This window comes from Fusarium redolens (assembly GCF_020744475.1).
Source record: "Fusarium redolens strain MPI-CAGE-AT-0023 chromosome Unknown BKA55scaffold_7, whole genome shotgun sequence".
In the NCBI taxonomy this organism is placed as follows: Eukaryota; Fungi; Ascomycota; class Sordariomycetes; order Hypocreales; family Nectriaceae; genus Fusarium; species Fusarium redolens.
In genome coordinates this window covers 2181630-2203462 of record NW_025763670.1, presented here as the reverse complement: position 1 = coordinate 2203462, position 21833 = coordinate 2181630, and the positions used below count along the sequence as shown (strand labels likewise).

The window sequence follows — 21833 nt, the reverse complement described above, 5'->3', positions numbered from 1 at the left end:
GCTAAACTTTTACTGCAAAGTACAAGCCGTGGGTCAAATAATGTATCCAATCCATCATTACTATCGTCCATTAATCCATACCGTTCACATGACCATTAACCATTAACCCGACCAAGCTTAGAAGTTCATGACAAGGGCAGCACCACCAAACAAGGCGCCGAGCGCAATGGCAGCCGTGGCCTGAGCAGCGCCTTCAGTTGAGGTCGAAGGCGACAGACCAGTGGCCTCTGCTGTGTTCTCGGGAACGCCCGATGTGAAGGGGATGTCGCTGACGGAGCTGGCGCCGGAGAAAGCGGCCTCCTGGGTGCTGGCGGTTGGGTTGGCGGTGGCAGAGGGCTTGTCGGGGTTGAGGACACTGAAGATGTTAGTTGGGTTTGCAAAAGCGGATGGAATAACTTACGCATCAATGACATGGACGACACCATTGGCGATGAGGACATCAGGAACAATGACCTTGGCCTCATTGACAAAGACAGTGCCGTTGTGAATGACAATATTGAGCTTCTCGCCCTCAGAAGTGGTAAGAGAACCGTTCTTGAGGGTTGAGCTGTAGCCAAGGGTGTTGTTGACAACGTGATACTTGAGAATGCCCTCGAGATCAGACTCGCTCAAGTTGGAGAGGATAGATCCAATGTTGGCAAAGGCGCTGTTGCTAGGAGCAAAGACAGTGATGTTCTTCTCATTGGTGAGGTTGGTGGCGAGCTTGGACTCGGTGAGAGCGCCAGCAACGGCGGAGAGGTTGGCGGCGATGGCCGTGTCGGAAAGGTTCTTGGGAACAGCGAGGACCTTGTTGATGATGTGAATGACACCACCGGTAAAGTTGAGGTCCTGAGTATGTTAGAGAGAGTTATCATTGATCAATTGGATGACTTACAGCCTTGGTGACATTGGACTGCTGACGGAAACCACTGTAGAAGCTAACGGTATCGCCCATGGCCAGAGCCTCGACACGCTGTCCACCGGTGACATTGGCATATGTCGCGTTGTTGAGGAGTGTAGGGACAAAGGCGGGTGTGTCGCTGATGTTGCTGGCATAGTAGGTACCGTTCAGAACGTGATACTGAAGGATAGCAGCGACGGAGCTTGGATCGTTGTCGACCATGCGGGCAACAGCAGTGTCATTGAGGAGGTCCTTGATAGCATCGTTGCTTGGGGCCAAGATGGTGACATTCCTAAGACGGCCAAGGTCTCTGAGAAGACTGGGCTGGGCACGAAGAAGGCCTACATGGTCAGCTTGTATCGAAAGACAATATATAATAACATACCGCTGAGCTCAGAAAGGGTAGAGTTCTCAGACTCAAGAGCAGCAGTAAGGTTGGGACGGCTCTGGGCAGTAGCATAGCCCGAGAGGGCGAGGGTGACAAGAGACTGCAGCTTCATTTTAATGATCAACTAGGCAGAGTTAATCTTGAATAATAAACACAAACCCAAAACACGGGGGGAACACACAGCTTAAGAACTCCTCGAGAAACAAGCTCGACAAGACCCCGTTAGCTCTCGCGGCATCATCCTGGCCAATTGGTAAAGCTTCGCCCAGCACGAGCCTTCGCGAGACCAGACTCAAAAGAGAGTCAATGACATAGACCAAGAGCTCCCGCGTCATCAATGGCCAGAATGATGAAGTGCTACTCAGCCCACGCCAAGGCTCTTGGTCTGAGACGAGGTGAAGGGTTGAAGCTCTGTCGTGGCTTGCCGTGTGCCGAAAGCCGGGGAAGCTGTGTTTTCGGGAGTTGCAGTTTGGAGTCGCACCCATGGGAGAGACGTGAATTCAATTGGACAATGCGAGAGATTCCATTTGCTATCGTAACTACGGAGTAACTCTCCTCGTATTGACCTTGAGAAAAGCCTGTTTGTTGAAGCGGTTCAAGGCGTTGGAGGCAACCGAACCGCGTAACAGACAACCTACACAGACAATAGCTTCATTCTTTTGCTGGTAATATCCGGAGACCTCAATGGGCTGGAGTCAATTCGGACTAGGCTGCAAGCTTCCTCAGCCCGGATCCCCACACTCCACAGCCGATCTGGTATCGTGATATCGTCATAGATATTAATTAGGGTATCGCGACAGCTCAATGTTCAGTACAGCCGACTTTTGTTTTGACTGATTCTCACTCAATTGAAGACGCTGCCAAGGACTCGGCACTGCTAGCGTTGCATTCCAGCTGTTTCATAGGGTGATGAAGAGCTCCCTTCGACTGTGAATCGGCCAATGCAACGCCAAGGGATAAAGGGGATGTTGGTCAGCTCATGCATCGGTGAAAAATGGCCGGACATGGTTCAGAGTCCAGACTGTCGCAGAGTTTGGCAAAATTGCTGGCAGATGCCGATTGGTTTGGTCGTTGGGTGAAGGATTGATCACCAATTGACTCGACAACTCAGAGAGGAGGTCCAAATGGATCGGCGTTTTCCAGTTTCACTCTCTTTGTTTCTCGCAAATCATCCCCAAATACTGTGCCGTCCTCGTTGGCTGCCGCCTTCTTTTCTTTGTTCATAACTTGTTCTCGTCTCGCTCGTTGAAGATTGACCAGGTTCGCTCGATCGGGATCACGACATTTCTGCAGTTTCTTTCGAAGTGGTTTCATCGCTTTGACAATCTCGGGCTACTTCTATTAGTCTGGTTCATACCACAAACTTCAAACATACCGTTCCCCAGTACTCTGTCATTCTCTCGGGAGGTTCCTCTTCAAGCATCTTGCGGCAGTTGTCCACAGCTCCAAGAATCTTGTCTCGCATGTTTGCAAATGCTGACTCCTGACTAGCATTGCCGCCTTGACCAGGAGTCGGGATCAAAGTGTCGAGCAATCCGTGGTCCACCATGGAAAGCGCCGCCATCATGATTTGACTAGGCGCATAGTGGAAATATGCGTCTGTCACCAAAGGACTGAACTTGAGAATGTCTCGCGCTCGAGCGTGCGCCTTGTTGATTCGCGTCTCTTCGTCTGGTAGCCTCCTTCTCAACTCTAGGATAGCACCCTCGAGGGCTCTGAAAGGATGTCGCACATCAAAAGCAAAGCGGATCCCCTGGCAAAGGAGAAACTCTCCCGCTAGAATCTGCTCCCCTGTTGTGTTTGGGAACTTCTCCGAAAAGGCATTTAGTTTGTAAAAGAAACCTTCAGCCTTGCATCCAAAGAAGAGCGATGTTTTGAGGAGGTCGGTCGCAGGGTAGGTCATGACCGAGTTGGTCACGTAGAATCGTCGCAGAAAGATAGCGGCCGTTGCTCGAATCTCAGTAGGAAGTTCGCAGAATTGAGCCGCACGAATTAGTTCGACGGTGAAGAACTTGACGAGGCGTATCTCTTCATCGGGGGTTAGAAAGTCGGGCGGAGGATCCGTCGCAAGTCGAGGAGCGATCTGTTCCCGAGCGAGAGAGTTTGTTTTTGCGCGTAGTTCTTGAAGATTCGCTGGCGTAAAAGACCAGAGCCGATACTGGCTTGACTGCCTGTAGCGCTCGTCTTCCGTCGCCATTTTATTGTTGTGATGCAGAACCAAGATGCTCAACCTTGAGCTGCCTGCCAATTGTTTTGGTTGTCACGTGACCTTATCTTATCATGAATGATCGTCAGGGACTGCACCTCGTTGAAATAGCCTCACATTCAAGCTCAAATTCATTCAATTACAGACGCATTCGCGTGATGATTCTAATGTCAAAATCAAATCCAAACGCCAGCCAGATACCAAATTTACCAATTGACTCATAAAATCCGTCAATATCCCAAGTTCTCCCTTCTCGCAGGAGGAGGAGGCGGAGGCTTCTTGGCCCTGTTGGGAGGGGGAGGCGGTGGCTTCTTTCCAAGAGCCAGACCGCTTGCGCTTCGGCTTAGACTTCCATAGCTAGTTGCAGGGCTGGCAGTGCGGTGTTCCCAATCTGGACTACCGCTTCTGCTTGTTGAAACATCATCAGAGAATACATCGTCATGTCGTCCGTATGAACCGCTGTCAGTAGCAACGCGAGCAAGAGGAGCGCCTGGAACTCTGAGATTGGCTAGTGGTGTAGCTGTAGATGAGGAGCGACCTTCAAATGTTGAGGCGCGTCCAATCGGGGGTCGTGCAGGCTGGGGAGGAGGTGGCGCAAGACGGCTTCCAGGAGAACGATGAGGGATGCGAGCAGGCTCTTGTTCAGCCTCTGGCTCTTCGTAGACGGCCTGATGACGAGGCTCTTGCCAAGAACGAGCAGTGTTGGATCGGCTTCGACCGATCTTAGGAGCACTGGTAGGTGAAGACGCAGCTCCAGCCCAGTTCTGACGAACGCGGCGCAACTCTTCGGCGCAGCGCTCATGGTAATCAAGCTCAGCGTCGAGGAACTGGGTCAGGGATGTAATGTTATCGACCTCGGACTCCTTGATGTCTTGCATACGACGAAGGACATCCTCGCTGGTCTCCTCAAATTTGGCCTTGTTCATGCGAACCTCTTCTTCGATGCGGAAATCGTCACGGCGGGCCTTTTGCAGCTTGTTGGTGCTGGCATCGTAGGCGAGACGTCGGTTCTCAAGCTTCTTGCGGGCGTTCTACTATTGTTAGCGGGCGCACAGTCGGTGCAATTAATTGACATACCTGGTACTCTCGCATCATCGCCAGACTCCTCTCGAGGTTGTCCAGCCAGGTAGCGTTGGCGCAATCTACGTAGGAGTCTTGAATGCCAGCAATGCGCTCGTTGGCGCGACCCAAGGACAACAGGCAGTTTCCGAACTCGGACTCTTGCTCAAAATCCTCGCCGTGAGTAGCCATTGTACGGCCAAGAGACGACAGGGGAGTACCGCGCTCCTTGTCATCCAGAAGCTCATTGCGTCGGGATAACCATTTAACGTAGCCGCTCATAGATCGTTGCATGCGCTCCATACCTGGGGTCGTTAGCCGTTGGAAAGTCAACAATCCACAGGGAACAAACCATCTTGTCGAAGAGCCATTTCGGTCTCTAGATTCTTGAACTCATCAGAGTGAGCCGTTCGGGCTTCAGCGCCCATCTTTTCACCGGCCCATTGAAAGGCTCGGTCAATCTTCTTTGTGAAATGCATATTGACTCGTTCGTTATCGTAATGTCGGATCCAGTCCGATAGTTATTCGCGGGGTCGTCTGGCGCCGTCGCTATTGTGCAAAGGTATAACGAGGGACAGAGGTAAGTTGTAGAAGTAAAAGAAAGAATCTTTGAGAGCGAGAGACGGGGTAATGAATGATTGCAGAGTACGAACAAGGGGTAGAAGAGGGATGGGATGCTAGGGTGGCGAACAGTTGGGGCGTATGGGATGGAAAGGACACGACCTTGAAGGTCTTGACTGAATCCTTGACTGGTTCTGGTGATGCGACCTCAGGTCCGCTGGGAGTGAGCGGCTTCAGGGGTGCTTGTAGTGGTGTGGAGGTGAGGTTGGGGAGCCCAGCCCCGAGGTTCAATGGAAAACCCCCTGAACAGTCCCAAGCTACAGTGCGTTGCAGTAGTTTAGCTTATCTTATCGCCCTGCAGAACTCAACTCAGCGGAGATCAAAAGTCAGGAATTGCATTCATTTTCATGAAACAGAGCCCGAGCAAACAAAGCGAATTATTGAAACAGTAATTACATGTGACGTTATTATTGAGTCTGTGGAATCTTGATCACGTTTGACAAGGAGAGACGTGGTGCCATGGGCAGGCGATGGGAAAGCCAAGAATGGCATGAGAAATGAATTTTTGAGGCGAATCGACCCCAAGATTTGGTCGAGGCAATTTTAGATTATAACCTACGGGCACTTAACTGAACTCTCTTGGCTTGGCTGGACTGGACTGGCTGGGCGCTTCGGACATGGCGCGGCTAGAAAATTGATCTGTGGTCCATTCGATCTGGAGCATCGTGTAGACATGACACGGTGACTGTATCACGCTGACGTATTGTACAATCAGAGTTTCTGAAAATAGGACAATCGCTATAAGTTCAACGTGATGTATAGAGTCTGTACTCGTAACGAGCCTGAGTGAGATGGATCCTGATACGAGTACGGATCAAATCTGTAACCACGTACTGGCGTCTTGGTGGCCCGTGCCTCCAATGACCCCTGAGACAACGGCGCCAATAGCCTGCGGTACCGCTACACTAACAACGGGAACTGTCTCCGGCTGGGAAAGCCAAGTTGATCCCCACCACGAGATAGCGAAATGGAACCTACGCCGTTGACATCTTTATCTGGAGGTGAGTGACAAGGTATAGATAGATAGGTTGATTGAATGCTGCGTATATAGACCGCTATAACCCTCATCCAGCCATCAAGTCGAGATACTGTATCATATCGACTCCCACAAATTGACCGCATCTTTGGACTAGAGAAGAAAACTCTGAAAGCTTCTTTAAGCATACCATTCTCCATAAACTAACCTTACTACAAAAGGTTCGTCGTTGGGACAGTCGACACCACCATTCTAACTCTCTCTCTTTCTCTCTCAGTCGATACCACCCACTGCTGATCTTAACAGCAGTGTCGGCCCGTCCAACCCATCGCCAACCTCACCTTTTCGCTCTCACGTTACCCTCGCGTGTCCTGTTCAACCCCGCTTCAAAAAAGAGCCGCAGGGCAGGAAAATGATCGGCCAGGTTCTTAGAATTTATCGTTATCTCGTTCTAGAAAACCCCAACCTCCAGCCTCGTTGGGAATAGTTGAACTGTGTGTCGCCTAAAAAGGGCCTCGCCCCCCCATTCTTTAACCGCTCCACTATATACGGGGGGCCATCCAGACCATTCCTTTAACTCTCCACCATCAAGCTTGCGTAATGCTTCACGGGAGGAGGAGGAGAAAAGCACGCAAGACATTGGTTTCAATCGGATACTGTGTGTGGTCTGCTACATTGAAGAGTACGACGATAGAAAAGCTTTCCACTTGCCGATCTCCTTCCCATGTTTTCGTCTGACACCATGAAAAAGCTTGGCCTTGATTTATGCGCTAAAATACCGTAGACTCGTCTGGCTCAGACTTCCCCAGAATTCTGAGCGTGGCAGGTTTGGCGCGCGCCAGTATTGGATGATCCATATTTTCCCTGAGGCAGTGCTATTTTTGCTGTGATCTTCATTCATTGCGATCCGCGCTGGTGAAACGTACATGTGCGCCATTTGAGACAATTGCGTGGCACGAGTGATATGATCTGTAGGGTATGGACGTATCGATTTCAAGGGTTGAGCAAGGGTGATACCATGATTGACGTCTGTCAGCATCCCTTGTCTCATCTGGAAGGTCCCTTATCCAGTTGATGATCTGTAACTCGGTGGTTTTCTACAGTATCTTTGAAGGATCCGTCTGTCAACCTCAACATCGGTAGTTTGCTGCTACGTACTCGTCAGGTACATCATGACATTCTCATCCTACCAGCCACTCCTCAGTATATACACTTTCCGCAATATCCGCACTCTTGATCACACGCAGCATAATCACTGTCACTATCCGATTGCGCCGCCATGAACTCTTCCTCGCGCTCCGAGTCCTCCGGATTCTTGATCTCACTCCCCAACCAAGCCTCCCATTGCTTCCTGACAGGTTCAGACAAGACGTCACCTGCATCCGACAGCTGTTTGCGAATCTCGAGAGAACCGCTGTTGGACCATACGATCTCCAATCTACCATCTTTTGACGCGTGGGCCTTGTTAATTATGAGGCGCAGGAGTGCAGCGAGACGCTTGAGCGATGGCTGGTTGAGATCCTGCCACTCGGTGATGTCGGCCTTTACATTCTTTATCTCAATGTTTGAGTCTCTGAAGAGGCCTCTTTCGTGGTAGGCGAGGAGGAATTGCGTGACTTGAGCGATCCACAAGCGTGGAAGTTGTTCGCCGAGATGATCTTTTTCACGAGCCATGAATGATCGCGTCTTCAAGTCGAAGACACTGCTTTGAGGGACAGATTCACCTCTATCTGACACTTTGAGTTTGCCAGTACCGTTTGACAGCGATTCAGTAATGCCGAGGCCTTCCAATTCGTCAAAAGCGTGACCCTTCACAGTCTTGGCGACAGGACTGGACGAAACGTAGCCATCGCCTTCGAATCGCACCATCAGATCAAGACCACCGAATTGATACGAAAGGATTCGTTGATGTGATGTTGAGCGCTTGACTGCAGAGTCCCAGGTAGTATAGGCCTCCGGGAATGTATGCCCGAATCCTCGTACACCTTCAATCTTCTCTCGCGGCGAATTCTCTCTCCGAATGAGATGTACAGTTTCGCCGACTTTCTCGACGAGGATGCGAAAGGAGCGATCCAGGTCAACTCCTCGAGCAAAGCGCAGGAGATTTCCAATCGTGCTTCCACATGCAACGATGTTGACCGGGATGGGACTGGGATTCATCTTCATTACAGAGACAATAGCAGGTTCAAGGGGATGCTTGGGGTAAGCTGCTGCGTTGACATCCCGATAGTACTCGCCAGAGTCACCGGGTAGCTTGCTTGGGCCCTTGGGAGGTGTCCATCTTGGAGGTTGACCTGCACATGTTAGATATGCTGTTTTCTGGAGCGATTTACGTACCTGGGATGATGATTTCGGGAGAAGATGAGCTGATCCAATTGTAAGACGCGACAACTTTGACGTTCTCAACCTCTGCGTGGTCGCAATTGCTCTTGAGGCTGTCTTGAGTGATGCGCTCAATTATGTCTCCGAGTGGAGGTGGTGGTGATGAAGTCACTGGTGCGGGTGCTCGCCACGCGCCCGAACTTGCTTGATGTCGTCTGTACATCAGGAAGGTGAAGGTTTTGAATGAGATAGATACGAGAATGATGCTATGGCTGGAAGAGTCAAGCTTGGAAGAATGAGGTTGATGAGAACGTGCGAGATGAGCAGACACTTTATAGGATCTTCGATGCCATTCACTTATTCTTCGTAACACCAGGAGGCCTACCAGACAATTCACTGGGATACTCAAAGTGATTGCCTAATTCATGCATTAATTACACTTTGCCCACCCTTTGTTGGTTGCGACAACGCTGGCCCGTTTCCCGACCGTTACTGGGCTGTGAAGGATAGGCATTCTTCATTCACGTATATTTCTGAAGCAGGGAGCCGATAACAGAATACCTCTAGTCAAACAGCCTACTCATTTTATCTTCAGATATCCCAAATCTGTCCAAGTATTTTTTTTTGGCATTTAGGACTGACGTCTTGTTGTACTGCACCGGAGTTAATTGCCAAGTTCTTCCTGTCGATGTCTCCGCCATGAGCTGTGGGAGGCCGACCAAAACAACCCAGAGCCTGATTGACAGCGAATAAAATGTATTTTTCATTCGCGTCACACGGGAGGCTTTGTCGGCCCCATGCATCTCGTTGGCTACCGTGGCGATGCTGGTTGGGTGAAGTCAAGGCAGACAGCCACAGACAGCTTCATTCGCGGTACAAATTGAAGCTACATTCGCTTTCACTCATTTGGTGTCATAGTCTACCTCTATAATCCTCAATTTTCATTCCCTCATCAAACTTTTGTCTCAGTGTCATCGCTGCCATGGTTCTCGTGCAAGACGCATCTGGTTCTCGAGCCGCAAAGCTCATCAAGACATTCTCGGCCGTCATCAAAGGCGAACCACAAATCACGAATGCACACTCTGCAAAGTTGTTTCTACAAGCCTGTGAGATCTACAAGGATAAGAAATCACCGGTTAAATTTGTTGAGGTCTTGATCTCAAAACCTGCCGGTATCGCGGCGTTGGAGAGAGCAGTTCGCGTTGACTTGAGTCCCGGCTTCATCAACGCAACTGCATTACCATTCATCCTGACTCTATCGGGTGATGGTGTCGCTTCTCTCAGCAATGGTGGTTTCCTACGTCAAATGCTGGCTGCTATCCTGGAACCATCGACATTCTGGACTGCTGTTGTGGATGCTTACAGAAGCGACCAACTTGACAACGCTGGGCTTGAAGCATTTGCGTGGCTGTGTCTACAGATTATCTCGGATCAAAGCAGTTTTGACTTGCACAAGGACGCAGTCAAAGAATTGATGGAACACAAGACTCTTCTTAAATCGCAGTCGCCCGAAGTCAGGAAAATTGCATACCGCATCGACAAGATCATCAAGATCTTTGCCCAGCCCGAAACTGCATCCACTGGAATCACTCCTGGAGGACGTCACGACAATGATCACGCCAACTTCCGCAATATATCAATTCATCCGACCTCTGACGAGCTTCTTTCAACCGATCCTCCATATCTCCAGCGACTGGCGGATGTCTTTGACACGCCGATGGAGACCCGAAGCCAGAGTTACCGCGACTGGCTCTTCCGTCTCCTTCGCGAGGACATGCTTTCTGAACTCCGAGAAGATCTTCAAGTCGCCATGAGTCAGAAGAAGAGCAAGCGCCGTCCTATTGCATTAGGGGAATTGAGACTGGTTGGGATCAATACCGACAATGACATGGAGACCAAGCACATCCCCCCGTATGCTCTCTATGTCGCGTGCCAGCAGGGCATTAGTTTTCCCAATAAACTACCGAAAGGCGGGAAGAAGGCATTTATAGAAGAGTCAAAGAACTTTATGAAGCATGACTCTTTTGGTGCGCTTTGCTGCAACGACGCGATCATCGCATTCGGGTCGCTTGTAAGAGATGTTGCCAATCTTCTCAAGACACCTCCCATCGTCGGCATCAAGTTCAGCGATGGTCCAGGGCTCAAGAAGGCGATAGAAGCACTTCAAGGTCCTTCGAAGGACCAAGTCAAGTTTTTTATCGTAGACACTGCTACCTTTGCCTATGAGCCGATCCTTCAGCGGTTGAAGACCATCGCCGAGTTCCCTCTGGAAGCTCAATTGATCGACCCGGGGCAACCTTCTCAGGATGGGCCGAGATCAACGACATTGGACGCCTTGCCACACAAACTCCGTATTGCCTTGGACTCAGGGCTCAAGGTCAAGATGCCGGCAAGTCTGCGCCTGAAAAAAGACATTTATTTACAGGGTGCCCAGCTCAGGTCCTTCATTCACGGCATTAGTAGTAACCTGGCTCTCATTCAAGGTCCACCTGGCACAGGAAAGTCATTCTTGGGCGCGCTCATTCTTTTGACCATCCTACGATTGACGAAATCGCGTATCCTTGTACTGAGCTATACGAATCACGCCCTTGACCAATTTCTGGAGGATCTGATGGACATCGGCATTAGCTCAGATCAAATGGTTCGGCTAGGCTCCAAGTTCACTGAAGCCACCAAGCCTACCCTTCTGAGAGAATACGACGGTCAAAAGAAATATTGGTTGAAAATGGAGGAGAAGAACATTCTCAACACCCTTCGCGTTGAAGAAGCGAGTCTCAGCTTGGAGCTTCAAGAATGCAGCAGAAAGCTTGCCGCACGGGAGGCTAATCCGGACGATATCCTGGAACACCTTGAGCTCTCAGAGAATTTCAGCATCGCTTGGGAAGCTTTCCAGGTACCGGAAGATGATGGATTCCAGATGGTTGGGTCAGACGGCAAGGCAATTGAACCGGCGGGTGTGTATCAGTATTGGCTGAACGGTGGCAATGTCAATGGCCTGGGAAATCTAGGCAGATGTCTCGACCGGAGATCTCTTGCCGTCTGGAATTCTCCGCCCGCTATGAGGAAGCAATGCCATTACGAGTGGTCGCAAATGGTTCGCGAGGAACAGAGTGCCCACTTCGTTGACCTCAGCAAGCGTTTTAGTGATGTGAAGACTGAGATCAAGAGTATTCTTGACGAGCGCGGTCGAAGAGTGCTCAAGGATAAACAGATCATTGCATGCACGACTACTGCGGCAGCCATGTACCAATCCATAATTGAAACGGCCAGTCCTGATGTTATTCTGGTTGAAGAAGCGGGAGAAATCCTTGAAGCGCACATCATTACAGCCATGAGTGCCTCAGTGAAGCAACTCATTCTAATCGGAGACCACAAGCAACTCAGGCCAAAGGTCGGCAATTACTTACTGACAAAGGAGAAAGGCGAAGGCTATGACTTGAACGTGTCGCTCTTTGAGAGACTTGTTGTTCAGGGTCGCCATTTCACAGCCCTTGAGGAGCAGCATCGCAGTCATCCAGACATCTCACAATACCCTCGCATGCTGGCCTATCCCGAGCTGAAAGACATGCCATCGACTTCCGACCGCCAGCCAATCCGAGGGTTGAAGAGTCGAGTGACATTTGTTCACCACGAGCGACCGGAGGATACCATGGACGATGTCGCTGAGCGCCGGGATCCCACGGCCAAAGCCAGCAAGAGGAACCTTCACGAGGCCATGATGGTTCTTAGAATGGTTCGCTATTTGTCGCAGAATGGATATAAGACTGAGAATATGGTTGTTCTCACGCCGTACCTGGGACAACTGTTTCTTTTGAAGGAGACGCTTCGAAAGGAGATGGATCCATGGTTGAATGATGTCGACAATCATGATTTGGTGCGCGCAGGATTGGTTACCCAAGCGGCAGCCAAAGTGAATAAGAAGCCGCTACGTCTCTCAACAATTGGTAAGTCAACCGATACCAACAAGTTCAATACTGACAAGACAGACAATTACCAAGGAGAAGAATGTGACATCGTCATCGTCTCACTAACACGCAGCAACGCATCCGGAGATATTGGTTTTCTGTACGCCCGCGAGCGACTTGTCGTCCTTCTATCACGAGCCCGAAACGGCATGATTCTCTTTGGTAACATGGAGACATTCATGAAGAGCAAGAAGGGCGGTGAAATGTGGACGCAGTATTTTGATGCCCTGAAGAAGAATGACTCCATATTCGATGGAGTGCCTATCCATTGCGAGCGTCATCCTGAGACGTCCATGTTATTGAAGCTACCAGAAGACTTTGACAAGAAATGTCCTGATGGAGGATGCGCTGAGCCTTGGTAAGTCTAAGCATATACATTGAGCCTTCATTTCCCTCTCAATTTCGCCAGACCATAGTTGCAACTACGATGACATAACTAACCTCTCTCACCACTCTAGTAATACCCCATTGAGCTGCGGCAAACACAAATGCCAGCGACGCTGCCATCGGGTTCAAGACCACTCAAAAATTGAATGCTATGCTAAAGTCGAGAGAGTCTGTAACAAAGGTCACAAGTCCAAGGTACCTTGCGGAGATAAGTCCAAGAGCTGTGCGACCTGCACAAAAGAATACGAAGACAACCAGCGACGAATCGAACGCGACCTTGAACTCGAACGAAAGCGCCAGGAGCTCCAGGACAAATATCGCTTAGAGCTGCAAGAGATTGAGGATGAGATTGATCACCGCCGTCGAACTATGAAGTACGAATCCGAGGAGAAGAAGCAAGCGGATGAGCTTAAGCAGAAGAAGGAAGAGCTTGAGTCACTTCGTCAAGCTGAAAGCAACAAGACGAAAATGAAGGCGACCCAGAAGAATGTCCCGCCACATCGAAGCCCGGATCCACTATCTGATCCTATCTCCAATGCAGCCAATGAGTGGAAGAACATGAAAGATGTTGAAGGTGCACGCAACGCTGCTTTGGATAAGCTGATGGGGATGATCGGTCTGGAATCTGTCAAAGATCAGATACTGTCGATCAAGTCCACAGTCGATACCAAGATACGCCAAGGGTTCTCTCTTGGAGATGAAAGATGGAGCTGTTCACTGCTTGGCAATCCAGGAACAGGTGAGTAAACCACAGACGATGACTCGCGAATGATGCCTTGACTAACTTCTCTACAGGCAAGACGACAGTGGCCAGAATCTACGCCGAGTTCCTCACGACTGTTGGGGCAATTGCGGGAAACTGCTTCAAAGAAGTGACTGGCTCTAAACTTGCCAACATGGGTGTTTCTGGCTGTGAAAAACTTCTTGAGGATGTCAACAACAATGGCGGCGGCTGCGTCTTCATCGACGAAGCATACCAGTTGTCATCTGGCAATAGCCCTGGCGGCAAGGCTGTACTGGATTATCTCCTGGCAGAGGTTGAAAACTTGAGAGGCAAGATTGTGTTCGTTTTGGCAGGATACAGTAAGGAGATGGAGTCCTTTTTCTCCCACAATCCCGGCATTCCCAGCCGATTTCCTATCGAAATGAAGTTCGAGGACTACACAGACGAAGAACTCCTTCAAATTCTTCAGTTACAGATCCATCGCAAGTTCAATGGCACGATGGCTGTTGAGCAAGGGGTCGATGGCCTGTTCTGTCGAATTGCTGCCCGTCGAGTCGGTCATGGTCGCGGAAAGAATGGCTTTGGCAACGCACGCGCCGTGGAAAACTGTCTTCAGAAGATCAGTCAACGACAAGCAGCGCGTCTCCGAAAAGAACGCCGGGCAGGTAAAAAGCCGAATGATTTACTTCTCACCCAAGAAGACATCATTGGACCAGAGCCTTCCGAGGCCTTGCTGAACAGCAAGGCTTATCGGGAGCTTAAATCTTTGATCGGCCTGCAGGAAGTCAAGGAGGCGCTTGGTGTCCTCATGGATACCTTGAGAACAAACTATGAGCGAGAGCTTGCGGAGCAGCCTCTGGTAGAGTTCTCGCTGAACAAGGTATTCTTGGGATCGCCCGGCACTGGAAAGACTACTGTCGCGAAGCTTTACGGAGAGATCCTCAAAGACCTGGGCTTGCTTTCGAATGGGGAGGTTGTCAACAAGAACCCAGCTGATTTTGTTGGGGCTCATCTTGGCCATTCAGAGGCTCAGACCAAGGGAATTCTTGCTGCCACTGTTGGAAAAGTTCTTTTGATCGATGAAGCATACGGACTCTATGGAGGAGGCGCAAACGGATCTATCGCTGATCCCTACAAGGCTGCTGTTATCGACACCATCGTTGCAGAGGTCCAAAGCGTGCCAGGCGAAGATCGATGCGTACTACTGCTCGGCTACAAGGAGCAGATGGAGGAAATGTTTCAGAACGTCAATCCTGGCCTTAGTCGACGCTTTCCTATCTCTTCTGCCTTTCTCTTTGAAGATTTCGATGATGTCGCGTTGGCAAAGATTCTTGATCTCAAGCTGGGAAAAGCAGGCTTCAAAGCAACAGTCAAAGCCAAAGTTGTCGCGCTGGATGTCCTGCGCCGTGCGAGAAATCGTCCCAACTTTGGAAATGCCGGTGAAATCGACATTCTACTTGGAAGAGCTATGGCTAATCATCAGAAACGCGTGTCATCTGGGCGTGTCAAGAGACATGGGACTTTGGAGCCAATTGACTTTGACGAAGAGTTTGATCGCGCTGAAAAGGGCGAGACCGACGTCAAGAAATTGTTTGACGGTGATGTTGGGCGAGATCGCCTCATATCGATCCTTCAAGGCTACCAGACCCGTGTTCGCCAGGCCAAGCAACTGGAAATTGACCCGGAGATTCCATTCAACTTCTTGTTCCGCGGCCCACCCGGAACTGGAAAGACTACAGCTGCGCGCAAGATGGGCCAGGTATACTATGACCTTGGTTTCTTGGCTAGCACTGAAGTCATTGAGGTCTCTGCTACTGAGCTCATCGGTCAATATGTTGGACATACTGGGCCAAAGGTGCAAAAGCTCTTAGACAAAGCCTTAGGGAAGGTCCTTTTCATCGACGAAGCATATCGACTGGCTTCTGAGAGCTCTTTTGCTAGAGAGGCTGTTGATGAGCTTGTGGATTGCGTGACAAAGACAAAGTATCACGGCAAGCTTATCATTATCCTCGCTGGCTATGTGCAAGACATCAACACTCTGCTGGGCATCAATCCCGGAATGTCTAGTCGGTTCCCGGAGAGCATTGACTTTGACCCTCTCACTCCTGATAGCTGCATTCAGTTGATGACTAGTCAATTGCAAACCAGCAAAGCTAAGCTCGAGGGAAAGATACCAGTGGATCTATCATGCTTGGAGCGTCCTCGAAAAGCATTCTTGGCTGAGTTGACCCGCAGAATCAAGGAACTGTCGGAGCAGGATAGCTGGGCGAATGCGAGAGACGTCAAAGAACTTGCCAGGAAGATGTTTCACAAGTTTGATCTATCTTCTAAAATCCTGGCACTTACTGAAGACCTGATTCGCAGCACCATGGATGAGATGATGGCGGAGCGTCGGGGTCGAATGACAGAAAAGAAGCCTACTGTTACGAGTGAGATTGCCAAAGCACTCACAGACAAGCCCAGGTTCACACCACCCGCGATGACAACCAACGCCACCACGGTTACTGAGGAAAATGAGGAGGATGAGCCGCAAGAGGAGTTCCCTGACCTCAATACGAATCAGGGCATCCGAGATGCCGGAGTAAGCGATGAAGTTTGGGAGCAGCTGCAAAAAGACAAAGAGAAAGAAGCCAAAGACGAAGAAGAATTTCGCTGTCTCAAAAAGGCCCAACAGAATGCAACAGACGCTGACAGGGAGAAGCTTGTGCGTCAGATTTTGGCTGAGGAGGAGAAACGGAAGAAGATTGAGGCGAGAAAGGCAAAGTTGATGAAAATGGGAGTCTGCCCAGTTGGATATCAGTGGATTAAGCAGAGTGGCGGTGGATTTAGATGTGCTGGGGGTTCGCATTGGATGTCTGATGAGGATGTTGATAAAATGTAGGGGTGTGTTTGGACATGTATTGCGATCCTTCCAGGACGGAATGAATATTGATTTAACTCGAGATCAGATACTATTATTAAGCCTATATGGTGCCGAAGGTTGGAGATGAGTAGCTTGTGCAGGCGCCGTTTGGTCTCATGAATACAAGTCAAGCATAATCAAAAGATGGCTTGCACACCAACCATCCGTTTTCAAGTTGGGCTGTGCATGAAGTGCAATTTCAAACCATATAACGCATGTTAGCTTCAAACAATACCTGCAGTTATGAATCAACAAGTCGGCAGTTGTACATCACCAACCACGCAATTCAACGTCAGACAAGCTTTCCACAATCGTGGCAAATTCATATTGGAGGCTTGTGATGTTTCACCTCCGGTATTCTATTTGCGACATGTATTTATCTGCTGACCCTGCGATAGACGGTGTTCGTAGGTTCTACTCCAACTTGGTGTCCGGCGGCGGCGGCGAGTAAGTGGGGGAAGGACCTGTTAGGCCTCGGCCTGAAAAGGCTTTTCCACGATTGTGTAGACTCCAAGTTGGATTGGGCTTTTTATTGGAGGCTGAATGTCATTCTCGCTTCTGCGATGGTGTAATGTTGTGCAAGCTCATTGGCTACCGTCGACATAACAAACTAGAGTTTTTTTGAAATTAAAATCAGGCTACAGACTGTGGAGTCTATGACAGATGATCTTCCTGAAGATTATCGTTGCATTCAGCCACAGAACCTATATTTACGTATTTTTAGACCTCATGTTTCCTTATGACTCTGGTGGCAAAGAACCATACTATCTTTCTATTTCGTTGTATCTCTTGCAGAAGCAATCAAAGCATTTGTTATGATACCACAAAGGTCTCGACGGCTCCCAGGGAGGCAATTTCCTGAACAATTGACCCAACGGCCTAGCGTCACGGGAGTGAAGCGAACCAGATCAGGCCAGTCGCTGTCTTCTCCCGACAGTCAATGTAAAAGGCCTGGATGCCACGAGCCTACATCCCCATCAAGAAGTGAGGGTCTCCCAAGCAATGACGACGATGAAATCACTGGCACCAACAAGAAGCATCCACCTCAAGAGAATAGTCTTTCTTGCAACCACTTGTCTCTAGCGCAGGGAATGAATCTACAACAACTTTTGAGAGAGAGGTTTAGCCGTTGGAGTAATGGGGTAGAATACACTACGCCACCAGAGGACAGATTGCCTCCACGAAAGCGCTTTAGAACATCGCAATGGCAGTCGGGTCTTCCAAGACTCGAAGAAGAGGATGAAAGCGAGGGCGAATTCGTTGTGATCTCTCATTCACCACGCAGAGTAGGGTTCTTTCATCTTGCCTGCCCATTTTACATTCATGCGCCCGACAAACACCAGCAATGTCTTATCCAACACGATTTAGTTTCTATTGAGAGGTTGAAAAAGCATCTCTTACGACATCACGATAGACCTCTGTACTGTCGTACATGCCGGAAGACTTTCGCAACGTTGATTGATCGAGACAACCACGCCTTGGAGAATGCATGCAAGAGAAACGATCAAGAGACATTGGATGGGCTCACTGAAAGTCAAAAAGCCAGACTGATCAAGGGAGATCGGTATTGGCTAGGAGAGGCAAATCGCTGGCGTCGTATTTGGTCTACAGTCTTGCCCGGCACAGAGCAACCTCCATGTCCATACCTTGATCGGGGCGATGGGCTGAATGTTTCTATGATAAGGGACTTCTGGGCTGTTGATGGCCAGAAAATCGTCTCTGACTTCGTCGAGAGCCTGGAAAGTCCTACGGATGAGAAGAGCGCAACACACGATATGATCTGCCAGAAGGCACTCGAGGGTCTGGTGGATTGGGTAATCAAACAGGATAGCAAGTCAACTATTCTGTCTTTTGACAGATGAATCTGCATGGGAGAATGAGTGAGACTCGTCTAGGTTCGGAAGCTGATCACCGAGCCTGGTATTGTTGAAATTTGGTTTGTATATTTGGTATAGTCTTGGTTGCCTGGCCTTTCTATATGTTGGCGCTTGTAGCTGGAGAATGTGGCTTGTTCAGGTCTTCGTTTCGTATTGTCACAATTGCGTGAGCTTCCTTTGATCGTATATCTGAATTGAGATCGAGTTTTGAGCATCATATGGCTCTCTAGGCTTGTGTAAGTAGCAGATATCGGAGTTCTCGATGCACCGATATATCAAACACTTATGCGGTTTGAATTATGCAAAAGGGCCCAAGATGTACTGTAAGTATTATGGCAGAAGTATTGTTGCGATAATGAATACTCTGAGTCTGTATCACATTCTTGAGGTGTTTTTGGACCTTGAGAGGGTACTATGACGGCATTCAAGGAAGAGGTCCTTGTACATTTCGTGAATATCGTCTTAGGTACTATAGGGTTTCGACCTTGGTTATCTTATACCGAGTTGACACCTTATGTCTCGAATCGAATTTCAGTTGTTTTACCTACCTGCAAGGTGAAAGCTGGACATGTTTGCCATTCGACCTTGAAATCTACCAAGGTACATCCCTACTCCCCTTACAACTATGGAGGTAGTTTCTGATTATAAGGCTAGAATTTAGGCAGCTGAGACAGGTAAAGAGAACAGGATACTACCCATATAGCGTTTCATCTAAACCTGCTCAAGCCTATAGAGCAAAACGATCCTCTGGACAAGGAGGTCTCAATTAATGTCTGGACAATGAATGATTAGTGGAATGAATCCACAATCTACGGATGCTATCCCAATTACGCGTAAGTAGCAAATTTCTAACATCTTGCAATCAATGGCCACCTGATGCCGTCTATTTAAGTCGAGCCCAAAACACCAGATAAAAATATGGACACTTAGGTATAATCCCTGTCAAGATCTCAGGGCTTTCTCCCGTCCAGCGAGTTTCATATCCCTTCTCATGGCCATAGTTACAATAACTTATGCTGGGTGAATGAATATAAGCTTCCACTAGTGGTTAAATAGCTATACTCCTTTACGATATGAAATAGCCACTTCTACACGAAAAACATTAGTAGATTATTGCATTCAGTGGGTTTAAGGTTCCATATTAAATATCACTAAGACTTGTATTAACCCCCCAAGGATAAGAACGGCAAAACTATCTATAAGAACAAATATAGAATAATAATTAGGATTCTCTCTCTTTCTATGGCAGGCTACGTCTGATATTACACCTCAGCAAGGTATGTTTACCCCTCTGCTAATCCAATATATCCGACTTGATGTTGACATGTAGGTGGACGTGACTTTTTCATGTCCAAAACGATCCAACCTAGATCTTTACTCTTCCAGGAAGTTGAGAGAATAGTCATCCGAGAGCCCAAGCCAATTCTGATGGGTTCCTGTCCCAGCCATCTGTGATAAAGCACCTCGTTTGAAGATATCATAGGGATGATCAGCAGGATTCAAAACTGTCATACAGAGCAATGGCTCCGTATACGCTGGGAAGCTAGTAGCGGCGTACTCAGAGCAAGTCTCCCTTGATTCGAACGCCACCCCTACTGATTGGGAATCGTAAGGGTCTCCAGCGACGGACATTGGCTTTAGAGGATCGCTGGGTAGGAAAGCTGAAGTTGCGATAGGGACAAAATCTGACGCATTAAACCCACGATATGGGCAGTGGCCAAGAGTGGCAGAGCCATGCTGCGAGTCGTCTCTTGCTCCTATGTTGGTTTCCATCAGAGGTCTTTTAATATCAGCAAGCTGTTCGTCAGATTCATCTTTCAGCGGCTTGCTTTCGAATCGATCCTCAACTCTATCGAGAAGCTCCGGTAGTAAAGATAACAGTTGTCCTGAGCTAACTGGTATACCTCGTGCTTGGACATAGTTTGACACAATCTGGTTGCCGTCTTGACTCCAGATATCGCGAATTATCCCCGTCATCTCTTTGACAACACCATCCAGAAGCGGCTTGGGTGTACTATCTGACTCTCCAAATAGAAGTACCCAGATTTCGTGCCACTGAGCCGCGGATGAAATGCGTCTGTCGGAACGAAGCTTGAGAGCATCCAGGATATGAGGAGGGATACTATCCAAGCTACTTATTTTACTGCGAGAACAGCTCCCTTCCCGTACATGGTCCTCGAACACCTTTGACGACGCGAAGCCTTTTCTGCAGACGGAACAATGTGAGTTTGCTGCATGTCGTCGCTTCAGGTGTTGCTTGACGATTGATATAGTGACCATTCTGAGATTTATGCACTCAAGAAAGCGGACTGGGTCCTTTCTGTAGAACGGACACGCAAATGTCTCTTCTTTCTTTTTTTCAACCTCGCCGCTGCCAGAACAATAATCGCCATCACCGTCTGATTCGTCAACATCGTTGTGACTTTTAGTCTTGCGGCTCTTCTTCTGGGGTGCACTGCTGCTTTCGGCTGGTCTTTTCATCAAGTTTATAGTAGCTTGACCTGGCTTCATCCCTGAAAATGGGGCATCCTGTTTCATTTCCTTCTTCATGTGCTGCACCGAGTGACCCATGTCAGAGTATAGTTGGGGGTTCCTTGGAAGTTTAGCAAGATCCTTTGTGTTTTCCTTGTGCTCTGGTGAAAGATTTGATATCGAATGTCCCATGATTTCTGAGGAGAACAAGTTATCCGGCAAGGACGCTCGACGAGAGGTTGCTTGACCAGGACATATACGATCGATTGTCTGCCTCTCAAATCGATGAGCCTGCTGTTCACGTGGAATCCCTATTCGATGCACTTTGTCATATTAGTATCATCTTTGGTATAATTTTTCCACAACACTGAGTTTCACTTACTTGGAGCCAGAGGTCTTAGTCTTGTATTATTGTTCGACCGGTATTCGAGTGCTCTTGTATTGAGACTCGATACTCCCTTCTTCCTGCCATTTCGTTTTGAAGGACTTGAATTCGTCTGTTTGCTCTTCTCCGTGGCCTTGGAACGTCCATCATCAAGATCTATGCAATCCTCGGCACAGATAATGCTCTCATCCATATTGATGCGTTCATTTTCTAGTGAACTCTGAGCACTGGACTCTTGAAAGCCGTTATAGTATCGAACTAACATATTCTTTATCTTATATAAGCAGGATAATCACTTTGTTCCCTGGCCAGCTAGAATACCGGACAACGCGCAACGACCAACTCTGGTGAATACACTATAAGTCCATGTGTCTTTTGCAGTCGCAAACTCTGAAGAAAATAGTCGAGATTGATCTCAAGTTCGTTTGATCAACGTAAGGGAGAAAACAATGAAGGTTTGCTTTAGAAGGATAGGTTGGTATGAGACGAAAACCATCGCAAGGCAACAGGGAGCGATGGACCAACTATACCATTTCAACTAGAGTGGGGTCTATCAGCTAAGAGCGGCAGCATACGTCAGACAAGGGCATGTAATCACTGCGCCTGGTACATGGAGGTACAATAGTCACTAACACAATCAACGCTTGAATTCAACATGTTTCATTTAAA

General features: G+C 48.8%; 6 protein-coding genes across 6 annotated transcripts; 2 read left to right on the top strand and 4 right to left on the bottom strand.

The window, feature by feature from the left end:
• BKA55DRAFT_663543 (FAS1 domain-containing protein) lies at window positions 1–3572 on the bottom strand. The gene is made up of 8 exons (XM_046197663.1): window positions 2644–3572; window positions 2113–2195; window positions 1750–1902; window positions 1424–1715; window positions 1266–1392; window positions 875–1221; window positions 401–828; window positions 1–355 (listed from the first exon to the last, which is right to left on the bottom strand). The coding sequence occupies exons 1-8, from the start codon at window positions 3463–3465 to the stop codon at window positions 118–120; spliced, it is 2490 nt and encodes an 829-aa protein (XP_046050479.1). The 5' UTR covers window positions 3466–3572; the 3' UTR covers window positions 1–117.
• A 132-nt stretch (window positions 3573–3704) lies between these two features.
• On the bottom strand, window positions 3705–5012 carry BKA55DRAFT_510676 (uncharacterized protein; the record flags this gene model as incomplete). The annotated part of the gene is made up of 3 exons (XM_046187632.1): window positions 3705–4505; window positions 4552–4838; window positions 4886–5012. 3 exons carry the CDS (start codon window positions 5010–5012, stop codon window positions 3705–3707), a joined length of 1215 nt encoding a protein of 404 aa, XP_046050478.1.
• A 2318-nt stretch (window positions 5013–7330) lies between these two features.
• On the bottom strand, window positions 7331–8675 carry BKA55DRAFT_689728 (uncharacterized protein; the record flags this gene model as incomplete). The annotated part of the gene is made up of 2 exons (XM_046199386.1): window positions 7331–8424; window positions 8468–8675. The coding sequence occupies 2 exons, from the start codon at window positions 8673–8675 to the stop codon at window positions 7331–7333; spliced, it is 1302 nt and encodes a 433-aa protein (XP_046050477.1).
• Window positions 8676–9434: 759 nt separating this feature from the next.
• On the top strand, window positions 9435–16409 carry BKA55DRAFT_510249 (P-loop containing nucleoside triphosphate hydrolase protein; the record flags this gene model as incomplete). The annotated part of the gene is made up of 4 exons (XM_046187579.1): window positions 9435–12396; window positions 12439–12775; window positions 12876–13543; window positions 13600–16409. 4 exons carry the CDS (start codon window positions 9435–9437, stop codon window positions 16407–16409), a joined length of 6777 nt encoding a protein of 2258 aa, XP_046050476.1.
• A 264-nt stretch (window positions 16410–16673) lies between these two features.
• BKA55DRAFT_539063 (uncharacterized protein) lies at window positions 16674–18292 on the top strand (the record flags this gene model as incomplete). Its single annotated transcript, XM_046190092.1, has 3 exons — window positions 16674–16784; window positions 16829–16877; window positions 17277–18292. The coding sequence occupies 3 exons, from the start codon at window positions 16674–16676 to the stop codon at window positions 18290–18292; spliced, it is 1176 nt and encodes a 391-aa protein (XP_046050475.1).
• Window positions 18293–19681: 1389 nt separating this feature from the next.
• BKA55DRAFT_539062 (uncharacterized protein) lies at window positions 19682–21357 on the bottom strand (the record flags this gene model as incomplete). The annotated part of the gene is made up of 2 exons (XM_046190091.1): window positions 19682–21102; window positions 21162–21357. The coding sequence occupies 2 exons, from the start codon at window positions 21355–21357 to the stop codon at window positions 19682–19684; spliced, it is 1617 nt and encodes a 538-aa protein (XP_046050474.1).
• Window positions 21358–21833: the final 476 nt, after the last annotated feature.